This window comes from Aplysia californica, unplaced genomic scaffold, assembly GCF_000002075.1.
Source record: "Aplysia californica isolate F4 #8 unplaced genomic scaffold, AplCal3.0 scaffold01878, whole genome shotgun sequence".
Lineage (NCBI taxonomy): Eukaryota > Metazoa > Mollusca > Gastropoda > Aplysiida > Aplysiidae > Aplysia > Aplysia californica.
Window position 1 is genome coordinate 12501 of NW_004799148.1, and position 16180 is coordinate 28680.

Genomic DNA, 16180 nt, shown 5'->3' on the forward strand with positions numbered 1-16180 from the left:
ATCAACGACAACAGTAATTATAACAACAACAACACAAACAACAACTCTCACGCGTGCAAACCTCCTTGTGCAGACCTCCTTTTTAGTTTTAGTTAAAGTTTTATAATGGTCCTTGCAACACAGATAGATTACATTATATTGGCTGAAGATTGTTCATATTACGAGAGAGCATTTACATGCAAAGCAAAGAAGGAGGATAGGTAATTAGTGTGATAGATGTTTGAGGCAAACCACACAGCAGCACCTGCCAACCATCCACGCATACTTACATATGTGAACATAGTCTGACTCATTCAGAAATGTTTTGGAAATGTAATACAATTATCTAAAATATTGTCAGGAGCAGACTGTGATAGTGAACATGTACCAGCCATGTGCAAAATGCAGATGAAATAGAAAAAACAACAACTTTAAACCAATCGAAATTTGAAATAGGCTTTTTAGAGGCACATCAAGAATTGAAAAACATGTTTCTCTAAATCGATGCTAGCAATGCTTTTCAAGCTCTCGAAAACATTACTAAATTAGAAGAACTATGGTAAAAAATGAAAGATTCAATGAAAAAAGCTGTGGAGGATAACAATACTCCCCCACCCCACCCCGACCCCCTCTGTTTCCAAAAATAAAAGTTAAGAAAGCAAATAAAAAAATTGATGACCTTGGACAAATTAAAAGTAATGGAAAAGAAAAAGCCGGCAAAATCAAATTGGGGAAAAGTTTGACACCTGGAAGAGGTGAATAAAGAAAAAAGTGTACCGAAGCAAAAGAAACATGGATAAATGATCAATGTCAACAGAGAAGAATCAAGGCAATCAGTAAATTCATGCACTCCAAAATCAAACAAGTAAGGGGGATAAAAGGGTGCACAAAGCTGTCAAACCACCCGACCCCGTATTTAAAAAAAACCCTGAAAATGACACAAACACGAACAAAAACATCGACGTGTATTTATTTTTCGATCTGGGGAGACGGAGGGGCATCTCCATTCGCAGGAACAATGAAGGACAGTGGACAAAGCCGGACGGACTCTCCTGATCCGAAACGTTCTCTGTCGAACTAGTCTCTCCGGGTTGCGTCATGGAATATTCGCACCTTGTGTGAAGCAGGAAAGAGTTCTTTAAATGTCACAAGAGATGTAGTGATACAGGCTGCACATACTAGGAGTCAGCGAAGCCCACTGGATACAATCTGGACAGAAGCAGCTCAGCTCGGGGGAATTAATACTGTGTTCTGGGAGAGAAGACAAGCAGGTAGGTCCTACTTCTTTTGTTTCCCTCTGTTGTTTCCGTGTGTCGGTCGTGCCACTTTTCTGCTCTTTATGACCGTCATTTTGCCAATGTTCTTTTCTTTACTTAAACTCACTCACCCTTTTCTCTCTTTTTTATGTTACTCTCTTGTATCACCCCTACTCTTTGGCACTTATTTGACCTGTGCGTGTGTGTGTGTGTGTGTGTGTGTGTGTGTGTGTGTGTGTGTGTGTGTGTGTTGCAAGTGCCGTATAACTCTTACTAAAAACCAGATTACTGAAAGTAAACTCCCTCGCTGATGACTCCATCAGAAACAGTGGGCTGCAGTCTGGGTATACCATAGAGAGCCTTGATGTTCATTTAGGATCTTTTATAATCGAGTATCTCCGTCTTTCTGACATGATATTGATACTGTCAGCCTTAGGTTTGTTCGGAAAGATTGATGTTTGTTCGGAAAGATTGATTCGAACCAGACTCCCCACTACTAAATTGTGTAAAGGGTGACAGTGTGGATGAAACACATCAGCTATTCTAAAGATAATGTGTAAAAAAAATATTTTAGAAAAACCACACGCACACACGCAGCTTTAAAATCTGGTCTCGTATCAAAGAAATATTTGACTCTGTTGAACAGCATTTCACATGCAAATGATATTTTATTTTGTATTTATATTGTTCCATATGAGTAGAGTCACAGAAACTGATGTGCAGAAAATTGGGAAGAGGTGGAATAACATCAAGAGGTTTGCCCTATATAGAGACAGGTGGAATGTGTTTGTTCGTGGCCTATACCCTGATCCAGGGTAAGAAAGGAAATGGGGATGATGATGATGATGATGATGATGATGATGATGATGATGATGATGATGATGATGATGATGATGATGATGATGATGATGATGATGATGATGATGATGATGATGATGATGATGATGATGATGATGATGATGATATGAGCAGTCGCATGCGACTAGACCTAATGTTCAGGAACAAAGTCAAGTAACAGAAATAGACGAAGTGTAGCTTTGAAAAACAAAATAACAAAAACAACACTTTTCATTTCACAAATATTCATTTTTTTATTTCACAATTTCGCAATGTCATCGACACCGTCCATGATAAACAACGCGCTCACTCTATAAAGTATGGGTGTCCCGGATGATAACCCTTCCCCCCCCCCCTTAAAAACTTTTTTTTCTTGTTCAATATTGTATCAGGAATAAAGGGACAAGTGAATCCTACCACCCAGGAGTTTATCAATAGCAACAGTAGTAGAAAGCTTTGTCGTCTTTGCAACATGGCAAAGAAACTGGGTGCAAACAGGGAGGCGTGTGTGGTTGAAAATGGCGGGGGGGGGGGGGGGAGCAGGCAATAAATAACTATCTGTTCGGTGTATGTTCATCAACCTTTACCGTTTTCCCTCAGTATAGTTTATTTTCCCAGCTCCCGATATTGGGCGATTCATCAGGTTTTGGCAGTGTGGACTCAATTTAGATGGGATAGAAGAGCTGTGTCAACTCTTGACAACACACGTCATACTACTCAGATTATCCAAAAACTTACATCTTTAATTTTTTCCTTTCTACAGTGTTAAGTGCCCCATAATGGTTTTATACCCCGAAGAATGGCTTTATCTGAACCCCCCCCCCCCCCGTTTTCCACTTTTATTTTCACCTTCACTCCCCCCCCCCACACCCCTTTCTCCTTTTTTTCAACCGTCCCCCCTCAGAAATGATTTGGCCGACTGTGGAAGGGCGACGCTGTTGAATACTTTTAAGCTTCCGAAATATTTAAGTATGGGTACCTCGAGGGAGCTATTGAACAATTTTAGAGTAAGATTGTCTGTAATATAGTCAAAAAATGAATAAGTTGATGTCGCCGGGGGAGGTAAAAGGAGATCAACTTATCCGAAGTTCAATTTAACCGTTTGAAAGTGTAAAGAAAAAGAGGTTCTGGGACCCAAGAAAAAGATCAACTTTAGCAAAGTTCAACACAAGCTGAGTCGACTGTATTGATGTCTCGATTGGAAGAAAACGTTTTTGTCACCAACGGAGCAGCTATGGAACTGACACAGCTCTACAATACAACGATAAAATGGTAGGCTGTTCAGTAGTTTCCCCTAACCTATTTCACTCAGATTCAAGTCACTTTTTTTTATCACACACAAGAGCTCACAATAACAATAATTGAATCACCATTTCTAGCACACTGAATTGTTCAGATCAATACATGTAATAACAAAAACACAACTTGAGACCATTAACATTATTTACACAGCGTAAATTCAACAATCTTTTCAAGTACAATTACATTTCATTAAAAAAAAACACGCTTTTATAAAGGTAGGCCTACTTGGAAATGGGGTGGGGGGTGGACTGGTAGGTCCTGCTCCTTTTCTTTCCCTCTATTGTTTGTGTTTGTCTTGCTTTTGCCCTGCACTAAATGACAGTGATCGCATTGATGCGCTTCTACACAAACAAACAAACAAACAATCAAACAAACAAACAAACCATCCTTTTCGTTAGAAAACAAAATAGAGGGACAAAATATGGCTAATAAAATTAGCGGGAAATAATGAGAACCAGGGGTAAGCCCAGAACAACATACTTCGGGAACCTAAACAAATGGGTAACAGGGAAAGATCAGGGAAACGTAGTCTTTATGAGAGCATCCGAGCAAAGGAATGAATGGAGAACCATGATCGCCGATGTCTGTCGCAGATCTGGCACTGGATGATGATGAATGAGAAGAACAACGTGAGACTCATCAGTAGAGGAGGCGTGACACAAGTCAAGTCACAGTAACAAGACAGTAATGTAATGTAAGGCACTGGTGAACCAAGTTGTGGAGAAGACTGAACTAGAAGGAGAAATTATAACCACAAGAAAGTCATATAATTTATCTCTCGTCGCCTGTACGGTCGTCTATTGGGGGATGATTTATTTATAAATACACATTACAGTATCTGATAGCACTTCACTAGTAGAATTAACTTATAGGTGGTTGGCGGGTGCTCTGATGTGGTTTGTTTCTTCTTTCCTATTAAACATATTAAATTGTCTTTATCTCACCTCATTCTTTGTTTGTGTTTGTTACTCTCTTGTAACACCTTTAATTTTCGGCACTTACAAGATCTTATTGTGTTGCAAGTGCTGTAAAACATCTACTAAAACTAAAAGAGTTAACTTGAGCTTTACTGATGTCTGTGGTGTAGTGTTAAGCGCTTAAAAAACATCCCTCCTCCCCACACAATGTCATCCCTCCCTGTCTCAGGCAGAAAACGTGAGTTCGATTCCCATATGTGTGTGTTTGTGTGTGTGTTTGTGTGTGTGTTTGTGTGTGTGTGTGTGTGTGTGTGTGTGTTTTTTTTTTTTATGTGTATGTGTATGTTGGTGGAAGGGGGGAGTGTGTGTGTGTGTGTGTGTGTGTGTGTGTGTGTGTGTGTGTGTTTATGTGTATGTGTATGTTGGTGGAAGGGGGGAGGTAATCAAGTATCCCGGTCTGTCTGCTGGGACATTGTTGTTTCCCTCTCCGCCCGGGTTGGCCCTGACGACCGCACATGGTCGAAACAACCTACCTCCAAAATGACCTAATTGTGTCGATGGAGGTGTAAAACATCTACTGGTCACTATTACAGTTTACTTTTTATTGAAGTTCTTGGTCTTGAACGCATACTCGACCTAGCGACACTCTGTGACTTTTTATGTATTTTTTTATGTATGTATTCATTTATTTATTTATTTTTGGTAAGTGTTTTACAGCGCTCATAACGGCATCTGTTCAGCTTCTACAATTCGGTCTTCTACCAGGATACATGGAAACATTTTGTATTGACTGATAAGTCGTGTAAGACTCTCATTCCATAAGTCACTTGTCAAAACAGCGTAACATGGAGGGTTCTTACACTAACCCGCCCGGTATGACCTCTTGGTAATGTACTAAAGCTTTGTACGATTTGGTAAGATTCGAGTAATAATTACTTCTTAAGAAAAATATGAATAAACCAGTATTATCAATTTATTTATTCTTCTCGCTAGAGTATTTTCGAGCAATGTTGAGTGCGTTTCCCCCATTTAATTTGTTTTTTGTTTCCTATTCATAAATGTATCAAATGTTTAATTTGTATGACTTGTGGACCCCCCCCCTTTTTTTGCGTCCCTTTTCAAATTTTAGTGTACATATGCAAACAGTCGATAGAAATGAAAAAAAAAAAGAAAACGTACATTATCCTTCCAAATCAGAAACCCAACGTACACATACAGCCCATTTTCAATGGAGGCCTTGAGAGTGGAAGAAAGAATTTGCTCTTATAATTATTCACTCGCTATTTAGTAGGAAGCCAAAGTGACTTGAAAATGTTCTGATGCTGGATCTAATATTTAACAAAAATGGGGGGGGGGGGGGTGTCTCTCATTCAAAACATAAAATTTGGTTTGTGTATTTGCCTCGGACCTCAACAGCTCATGGCACCCACCGTCTGTCTTTTTCTGTATCATTATTTTGTGTGGGCGACTAGCGTGTCTGTTTGTGTCCCTCCCCCCTTCTGTGTCAGTGTTGCTTGTTTCTGTCAGTTTTCATGTCGTCACAGCCATCCCACAATCTCCTGAAAGAATCAATTAAGTAGTAGTAGTTAACGCTGTTCAAATAAAGACGTCACAGGACATCTTGCAACATAAATTTATTTCTGTTTCGTTATTATATATAATTTCTTCCCAGGTTTTACTTAAAAAGTAATGAATGGTAAAGCCATGGTTCTGATTTGAGATAGCTCTCTTTTTTAAACTTTTATTTTCAAGACTTCAAAATACATTCAAACCTGTGTAAGACGGCCACCCATTGTCAAGGAGAAAAGTGGCAGTATAAGACATGTGGCCGTCTTAGGCAGGACTGATCAAGATGAAGAAAACAAACTATTCCTTTCTGATGTCCCAACCGAAAGTAGTCGCATTGTTGTTGTTGTTGTTGATATTGTTGTTGTTGTTTTCGCAGGGGGGGGGGTCCTTTTGTTGCTGCTTTTGTGCAAGGGTGACAATAAAACGAAATGTATCAAGTGCTGTGGTAAAACAAACACACGGGTCGCCACCACTCGGAGAACGAGCGACGCTTTTGTAACAAATCCATGCTGACCTCCATGGTTACTTTGTTACAGACTGGGTAAACAGTGACCACTCATCTCACTTTCGATTTGTGTATGAGTTCTGGGCGGGGCTTATGGGTTATGAGGGATCACATGCTTACCTCACCAGCAGCTGAAAATTTGTTATCTATTGGTCAACAGTGGGAGGGGCCTACGCAACATGATCGGTTGGAGGGACTACCTCGGAACATGCGCAGAAATAACGACAGGTGATAGTATTATGACAGCCAGCCCACAACGCCAGGGACCAATGCATGATTTATGACAATACGTAATGGAGTCACTAAGATGGCCGTCTAAGACAGGTGTTATTGCTTTGTGTGATAGGGGTTGTGTGTTAAAATATGCTGGCTGCGGCCGTGTAGGACAGGTGCCCGTTAACACAGTTAAATTGTTTAGAAAAAACGCAAGGGAGGCAGTGGAAAGTGGCCGTTTGTACCGGTGACTGTCTTATAGAGGTGGCCGTCAGGGCAGTATATAACTACGTGGGTGGTTGGTCGGTGCTGTGATATGGTTTGCTTCTTCTTTTCTATCAAACATCTATTGTCCTTATCTCCCCTTCTTCTTTTTTATGTTTGTTACTCTCTTGTAACACCTCTCTTCTGCCGCTCATATGACCTTATGCAGTTGCGAGGTCCATAAAACCCTCTACTAAAACTAAACTAAAATAATATATAACTACGGGGCATATTCTGGAATGTCACTGACACTGTGTAGTCTTTATCTCTGCACAATCCTATTCTTTCTGCTGCTGAAAGTGGCACATGGTCAAATGATACCACTGGTAGGTCCTGTTTCTTTTCTTTCCAGCCGTTGTTGTTGTGTTTTTGTTGTTGCTGTTTTTATTTTATTTTTTATTTTTATTTTTATTTTTATTTTTTTTTTTTTTTGGGGGGGGGGTCTCTACACTAAAGGACCTCAGTTGTGGTAATGTTTTAATTGTTGTGCTCCTTTTTTGTTTCTACTGAAACAATCTGACTCAAGAGTTATGATCTCTGATGTTTTTTTCTGCACTCTCCAATCACGTTATTACTACGGGTACATCTGTGTTTTGTTTTCATTTTCATTCAAACTGCAGATTTTTATTGGTTGTAAAAAGCATAGAAGTCATTAGTAACATGATCAGGGTTTGTTTTTTTAGTACTAATTGTGTTATAAATATTAACATTATTAAAATAATTATGCATTGGCATGTATACATTGCATTTCCATAATTTACAATGCTCACTTTGTTTTACATGACATATTGATGGTCTTCCGGTGCTGCTCAGTGGCGACGAGGCTTTCACAGATCTCCGTATTTTGGATAATATTCACGCTGCTCTTGTGCATAAAAAAGCAAATCAAAGAATGTTTCTTTTAAGGAAATTAAAAAGTTTCCGTGTTGACAATAAGATTATGTCCCTTTTTTATCATTCTATGATTGAAAGTGTGCTATTATTTTGTATTTGCTGCTGGGGTGGGAATTGTAAGGTGAAAGATAAAGAAAAATTTGACAGAACCATTAAGAAAGCCATCAAGATCTCTGGATATGATTTTATAAGAATGGATGAAATGTATAACTCCACATGTGTAAAAAAGATAAAAAGCATTATAAACGACCCATCACACCCCTTTTCCACACAAATTGTAAGATCACGCAGCGGCAGATATGTACCTCCAAAAACAAAGAAAGAAAGATATAAAAGAAGTTTTTTACCATCTAGCATAAGGCTTTTGTCAGAATGAGCATAGATGTGTGTTGCTCTTAGACTATGTATCTGTATATAACTCCAAAGGTCTAGTATTTAAATTCCTGCATGTGGTTGAATGATGCATTTGATGTAAATGTACATTTTGTCAGCCTTACTTCTCCTTTCATATTGAATTTTAATGAGAGTAATATATATGATTTAATTTTTTTTTATGTATACCTGCATGTGATTTTATGGTCCTGTACAGCCAAGGAAAATTTCCCTCTGGGATAATAAAGTACTATCTTATCTTATCTTATCTTATCTTATCTTATCTTATCTTATCTTATCTTATCTTATCTTATCTTATCTTATCTTATCTTATCTTATCTTATCTTATCTTATCTTATCTTATCTTATCTCATCTTATCTTATCTTATCTTATCTTATCTTATCTTATCTTATTATCTTATCTTATCTTATCTTATCTTCTATGAATACAGGAGAATACAGGAATGCAGGCTATCTTATCTTATCTTATCTTATCTTTTGCGTGTATTGAATACCTAGTGTAAGACTCTGATATACGGCATTTATTTTCTTTGTTAGTCTATTGCGTGTATTGAATACCTAGTGTAAGACTCTGATATACGCATTTATGGATGTCAACAGAAAAATCCTTACAGGGAATCAGACTTACTCTGCTCACCTCTCTAGCGGCGGATGTCAACAGAGAAATCCTTACAGGGAATCAGACTTACTCTGTTCACCTCTCTAGCTTCAACATACAAAAGAAGCAGAGGAAAAATGACGATAGTAAGGATTAGGAAAGAAAAAGCAGCACAAACATACAAAAGAAGCAGAGGAAAAATGACGATAGTAAGGATTAGGAAAGAAAAAGCAGCAGTTCCCTGTTGTAGTTCAGGCACAGTTATGAGCATAACATTGTTGAATCTGCCCATTTACAATTCTACTGTGCATAAGAACAAGTGAATGTCCCCCCTTTGGGAATGGCCTAAAGACACTTCAGTTAGTAGCCCTGCCCCTAGGGACGGGGATACGGTATTTGGAAAAGTGACGTATGATGAAGTCTCACACTGAGGAGTCAAAGTGAGGTGTGTGTGTGTGTGTGTGTGTGTGTGTGTTGGTGTGTGTGAGTGTGTGTGTGTGTGTGTGTGTGTGTGTGTGTGTGTGTGTGTTTTCGTGCGTGCATGCATGTATTTATGCGTGCGTGCATGTATTTAAGCAATGTGTATTCATAAATACATCAGTGGTTGTACATGTGTATACTTGTGTAGTCGAAATGAGCACAGTAAAAATCTCTGTATGTGGGTGGTTTGCAATTGATCAGGTGTTGTCTGCTCCTTCTTTCCTATCAGCGTTATCTCTCGTCCTGCATTATGTATATTATTACTTTCAAGTAACACCTTGAACCGTGAGTACTTATATAATGAGCTTTTTGTGTTGCAAGTGCTGTAAAACTTACTGTAACTAAAATATGTAGTAGTAGTAGTAGTAGTAGTAGTAGTAGTAGTAGTAGTAGTAGTAGTAGTAGTAGTAGTAGTAGTAGTAGTAGTAGTAGTAGTAGTAGTAGAAGTAGTAGTAGTAGTAGTAGTAGTAGTTATAGTAGCAGTAGTAGTAGTAGTAGTAGTAGTAGTAGTAGTAGTGGTAGTAGTAGTGGTAGTAGTAGTGGTAGTAGTAGTGGTAGTAGTAGTAGTAGTAGTAGTAGTAGTAGTAGTAGTAGTAGTAGTAGTAGTAGTAGTAGTAGTAGTAGTAGTAGTAGTAATAGTAGTAGTAGTAGTAGTAGTAGTAGTAGTAGTAGTAGTAGTAGTAGTAGTAGTAGTAGTAGTAGTAGTAGTAGTAGCAGTAGCAGTAGTTGCACACAGCTACCTGTGTCTACGATAGCCAAGAGCAACCAAAATGTGAGAGTCTTGACCGTTTGGTCCACGAGGTAGACGTTTCATAATTTTGGATTTTCGTTCAGTTGAAAAGAAGACAACATTCCTTCTCAATTAATAATGATATATGTTGGCATCCGAGGAAACGAGCAGTTAAACGACCTGGCGAAGAAATCCTCATCCCTTCTGTTGGGATCAACAACGAACACTCTCCCACAGACTGACTTTGAAAATAAAGTCAAAAAGTACACCTCCAGTCTGTGGGAGAGCCACTTGAAAAAACAGGAAAATAAAAAAACTCTATAATATAAAACCCAAACTGGGACCACGAAATCCTTCGGACCTCTCCAGAAGAGCCGAAGTCATTTTTACTCGATTGTGCATCGGACACATGGCCCTGACCCACACATTTAAATACCTCCTCCCTTACAGGGAGATGAGAAGCCGTTCTGTGTCGGATGCGTCTCAGATTTTACCGTTAGACACATTTTAACCGAATGTCTAGACTTTAGAGAGATCCGAAATAAATACTTTAAATGCAAAAAATTGCAGGACATTTTTCCGTCTTTGATCCCAACAGAATTTTGGATTTTATGAAGGCCATTGGCTTTTATGGAAAATTGTAGTATAGAACAAAAGTGAATATTATTAACAATTTTTATGAGAGTTGTTTTAGTCTGAAATTATATATCTACACCAAATGTTTAATATTTTAGCGTTTAAGATCAAAATAACCCATACACAGGTGTGTGGTAAACTACGTATAAAAAACTAACTTGTGTTTCGCGCGCTCATATGACCTTATGCAGTTGCGAGCGCCGTACAATACCGTACTAAACTAAAACTAAACTAAGCTCAACCCTGATTTAAGTGCAGGCTCTGAGCGCTTCACAATACAACAATAATATATTATTATAATCAGTACATTGTGTTCTGACCAAAAGAATATCTCTGCGCACCAAGATTCGACTCTTTAACTCCATTGACAAGTCTATGCGCCTCTACGGCTGCGATCTCGGAAGACAACAAAGACAGTAGGCTTACTGAACAAAGTTCAGACTTTCATCAACATATTTATGAGGAGTATCAGAAGAATTAAAGTGGCAGGATAGAATAAGAAATGAAGAGCTGTGGGAAAGGGCTGGACAAGAGGATATAGAAGTAGAAAAAGGACTTTAAAAGTGGCGATGAGTGGGATACACCTTCAGAAAGCCCAGCGGAAACATCACAAAACAGTCGCAGCAGTGGAACTCACAGAGAGCACGAGGCAGAGGTAAGCCACGGGAAACATGGAGGAAATGTGTGAAAATGGACATGAGAGAGATGAAGCTCACTTGGAACTGGCTTAGGAGGATGGCCCAGGACAGAGACAAATGGAAAGAGCTTGTATGTGGCCTATACCCTGCCAGGGGTGGAAGGCATTGATGATATATCTATTTCTTCCTCTTTCTATACACTGTCCCTTCTCTCTCTCTCTCTCTCTCTCTCTCTCTCTCTCTCTCTCTCTCTCTCTCTCTCTCTCTCTCTCTCTCTCTCTCTCTTTCTCTCTCTTTCTCTGTGTGTGTGTGTGTGTGTGTGTGTGTGTGTGTGTGAGAGAGAGAAAGAGAGACAGAGAGAGACAGAGAGAGAGGCTGAAAGAGAGATAGAAACAATAGAGAGGGGGGTCAGCCAATAAAAGTAGAATGTTGAGACTCTTTCAGTCACTCAATCTTTTGTATATATCAAACAAATTTTCTCATAAAAGTTTCTCTTCAACAAAAGGGTTTGTGTTGTGATAAAGGCTTGTCTATATCATACCACCTTCACCATTCCTAGCGGTCACCCATTGTCCATTTTTCACACCTGTGCCGGTCACGACGACGACTCACAAAATTTAGCGGACATAGACGACGATTAAGAAGCTGGCTTGTCATATCCATATACACACCGGCCTTTTGTAGATGTTCTGTTTTGATAAGTGATCTATGAAACGATTGAACTAATGGCCCTGAGGGAGCCAGGAGACTCCTGACAGGGTGGGGCGGACAATAGAGATAATGATGTCATCAGATCCTGGACTGACTTGCCTCGGCTAGTTTTTGTTAAAGATTTTAGTGAACTTTTGCGAAAGTAAACAACTTTGTTTCGCGCGCTCATATGACTTTAGCAGTTGCGAGCGCCGTAAAACCCTATACTACTACTACAAAGATTTTAAATTTTAATGATGGTCATTGCAATCAAAAAATCAAATCTTTAGATTAGGTTCTCTATAACCTAAGATGCCTATGAAGTACCTCCACTTTAAAAAATGTATATAAAAATACACCCCCCAAAAATGAACAAGCAAACAAAAATTAAAAACAACAAGTCCCTTAAAAATAGATAAAAAATGAAATGAAATAGAATAATCAAACATTAAAAGGCAAACAGAGAGAGAGACACAGAGAGAGAGAGGGAGAGAGAGAGAGAGAGAGAGAGAGAGAGAGAGAGAGAGAGAGAGAGAGAGAGAGAGAGAGAGAGAGAGAAAAGGAAACAAAAGTCAGTATATTGATACATTTTTTTCCTCTCTATTCTTGTCCTTCAGAGAAATTCTCTTGATTTGATAAAGTTTCTTTTCAACAAAACGACTAGTATTGTGATAAAGGCGTGCCTATATCAAACCACCTTCAACACTCCTAGCGGTCACCCATTGTCCAGTTTTCACACATGAGCCGGTTACGTCGACAACTCACAAAATTTAGCGGGCATGGACAACGATTAAAAAGCTCGTTTGTCATATCCGTATACACACCGGCCTTTTGTAGATGTTCTGTTTTGATAAGTACTCTATGAAACGATTGAACTAATGGCCCTGAGGGAGCCAGGAGACTCCTGACAGGGTAGGGCGGACAATAGAGATGATGGTGACTGGCTTGCCTCGGCTTGTTTTTGTTAAAGATTTTTTGAATTCTGATGACGGTCATTGAAATTTTTCAAAGCCATTTGATTGGGCTGTCTGCAACTAAGGCCACTAAGGGTGCCTATGGTATCCCCTCCATATATAAGGGCCCGATCTGAAATTTTCTTCCTATTCGATTTCACTTCTCAGTGAGGTTACAGCTCTTGACATTGCGATCTTGTGTTCTACATAGCCGACGTTTTCCAAAGTGCACATCTCGGACTTCAGAATCAGTTGTCTTTTTCTGCTTTTTGTCTTACGTATTTTCGTTAGTGCACTGTGCTCTGTGCTGTTCGTGAGATTCAAAGACTTAAGAAACGTTACCCAAAAATCTACTTCTTTGTGGATTTCCCTGGCGTTTTGTGCGGCTGTTTACCATCTAGCAACCATGCCGGTGTTGAAGGAAGCCAAGTACAGAGTCCTGAACAAAGACGCGTTGGAGATTTTGGACATGGAACAGGTACGTTGTATTAGACACTCTCTTACTTTTACATGTGTTTTGAATACTTTGTTTCGCTAATTAAACTTTGAGTATTTCGCTAATAACGATATAAGAAAATGCGTTGCAGCTCTTTGCTAATGTATTTATAAAACGTTGTTTAGAATTGACGATGCTTTATCACCTTCTCTCTCTCTTTCTCTCTCTCTCTCCCTCTCTCTCTCCCACTCTCTTTCTCTCTCGCTCTCTCCCTTCTCTCTCTCTCTCTCTCTCTCTCTCTCTCTCTCTCTCCCCCTCTCTTTCTCTCTCGCTCTCTCATTCTCTCCCCCCTCTCTCTCTCTATTTCACTCTCTCTCCCCTTCTCTTTTATAGTACGCTAATAAATTTTGTGGTCTAGGAATACTTTTACTTTTCTTACGGAATTTCGTTGAAATCAGAATCCAACAAAATCAATTGTTCCATACAATCAGTTAATCGACATATGTAAGGGTCCACAGAAATGATTTTCATGAACAATAGTTGAAGATCAGACAGAAATATCAGAGTATGTGAAGGTTGCAACGTATAGTAGACTTCTAACTATAACATTAACCCATTGATACTTCCACGGATATAGTTGATACTAACCCTGCTTAAAACCCTAACAAACTCACACACACACAAACACACACTCACACACACATACTTAATCTAAAAGACCTGGTTAACAGACTGCCATTACCATACACATATCATTTGCTTTGAGTGGTCTAGAAAGGTGAGCCTATGTTAATTAAATAACTTTGAGCGCTACCCTTTTTTCAACACAACTTTTGTTCATCCAGTTGGTTTGATGACCATGAACTGTGTGTGTGTGGGGGGGGGGTGGTGTGTGTGTGTGTGTGTGTGTGTGTGTGTGTGTGTGTGTGTGTGTGTGTGAATGTCCACAACCGTCTCCGATAGGACTAACCTAGAGTTACAGAGGGGGGGGGGGGGGGGAAACTCTCCCATGATAACAAACAACCTCAAAGATATCTCGGAAAATTCTTGCTCAGATTCAGTCTGAGCTCCTGACTCCGGTGACCAGTGTTTTAGTGACTACCACATTCAAGCAGGATTTATGTACTAATGAAAATCACTATTCCGTTAGAGAAGAAATATGCAGTACTCGTATCAATGTTGCTTCTTCTATGTCTACAGTCTAGCAAAACTGCACCATCCGTGCTGCGTCTAGTTCGTCCTTTAAGACACAAAATGCGATAAATAAGTTGCAAATGTAATAATTCTGTCATGATTTTTTAAAGTGCAATATGCAATGTTTTATTTTTATTGTTTTATATTTTTACAGGAGGGCCAAATAAACTAAATGTCGTTACTAAGAAAAACAAATTCTTTGCGAACATCATTTTTAAGAATACATTTTTGACGATAACTTCCTTCTTATCTAAAACGCGAATGTTGTGTTCTTGTTTGTGACGATGTAGCCGGTGTCTCTCATCTTAAACGACATGGTAAACTTTACAACAAAACAAAACAAACAACGCCCCTTGGACACTTAGGCATAATATTCTTGTAAAGATGAATGATGCTTCTTAGTTGTTAAGCTGTGAGAAATCTACACAACATCATTTTACTCACCAAAAGGGAAAACAAATCATTAAAAACAAACCCATTTTCTTAATGTCGCTAGTGTTGAATGTTGTTTCAGTACACAGTTTTTGTGTGTGCAGACGGGTCATCAGGCAATGTTAGGGATTTTTTAAAATGTAGGCATTTTAATACAGCTGTGGACACAATTAAGATTTATTAGGAGGCGGGCTTCTGACCCTGCCTGCCAGGACGAACCGAGGCTGAGAGGGATACAACATCCCATCCCAGCAGAAAGATCGAGATTCTCGATAACTATTCTCCTCTCTAGGGAATTGAACTCGGATATCATGTGTGGGATGACTGCGCGGCTAACCGCTACACCATAGACATGTTAGGTATTGACGTTAAGAAATGTAGCTAGTTCATGAATTCGTATATACATAGTATTTAGAAGTATTGGTGTGTCTTTCTTATTTATCATGAAATGTAAACAAAGGCCCTTACTCTTTTATTTTAATCTCGTCTATCTTTTTGTTTCATTTACTCAAACATTTTTTTTCGTTCACCCATTTCATGTTTTATCTTGTTACAACAATAGTCTCATTATGCTTCCAATCATTTATCTAATCTTGATTTCTCCTTTCTCTTCTATTTCAGATGGAACTTCTGGCCGACAGAGGCAACTGGGAGGTGATCGTAGCGGCGAGAGTTCGACAACCGAAGGTGAAAAGGGTTCTGAAGAAGTTCTTGTTGTTTGAGGATGACGACGATACCTCGAGGATGTGGAAACGGTCCTCCTTTGAACATGAGCTGTCCTTCTTGCAATCCCTGGAGCACCATAACATCGTCAGGGTTTTGGCTGCTTTTCAGTGCCCGTCCTATTTGGGCTTTGCGATGGGGTATCATCCCACGGATCTTTCCCATGGACTGCTTGACATGACCTACTCCGAGGTGGAATCCTACACAAGTCAGCTCACGGACGTCATGTGCTACTTGCACGGTCAGCGCATCATCCACGGAGATCTCAAGCTAGGGAACGTTCTCCTAGACAGAGCCGGCAGGGTCAAACTCTGTGACTTTGGTCACTCTCAGGTCATTCACGAGGATACAGACAAGCCCGACGGGTGGGGAGGCACCGACGGTTATAAGCCACCAGAGTTATACCACAGCCAAGTTCACAACGCCTTCAAGATGGACAACTACTCCCTGGGCATCTTGCTGTGGGCTTTGTTCTTCGGGACTGCTCCTCGCAACAACATTGACTATCTGAAAGAAGTGGACAACTGTTCGTTCTCAAGCC

The 16180-nt window shown here is 39.5% G+C and overlaps 1 protein-coding gene across 1 annotated transcript; it reads left to right on the plus strand.

Moving 5' to 3' along the window:
* Positions 1 to 12845: 12845 nt before the first annotated feature.
* On the plus strand, positions 12846 to 16165 carry LOC101861712 (probable serine/threonine-protein kinase CCRP1; the record flags this gene model as incomplete). The annotated part of the gene is made up of 2 exons (XM_005113304.3): positions 12846 to 13332; positions 15538 to 16165. Coding segments are annotated over exons 1-2 (700 nt in total), but the record flags the coding sequence as incomplete, so codon positions are not given.
* Between the last annotated feature and the right edge of the window lie 15 nt (positions 16166 to 16180).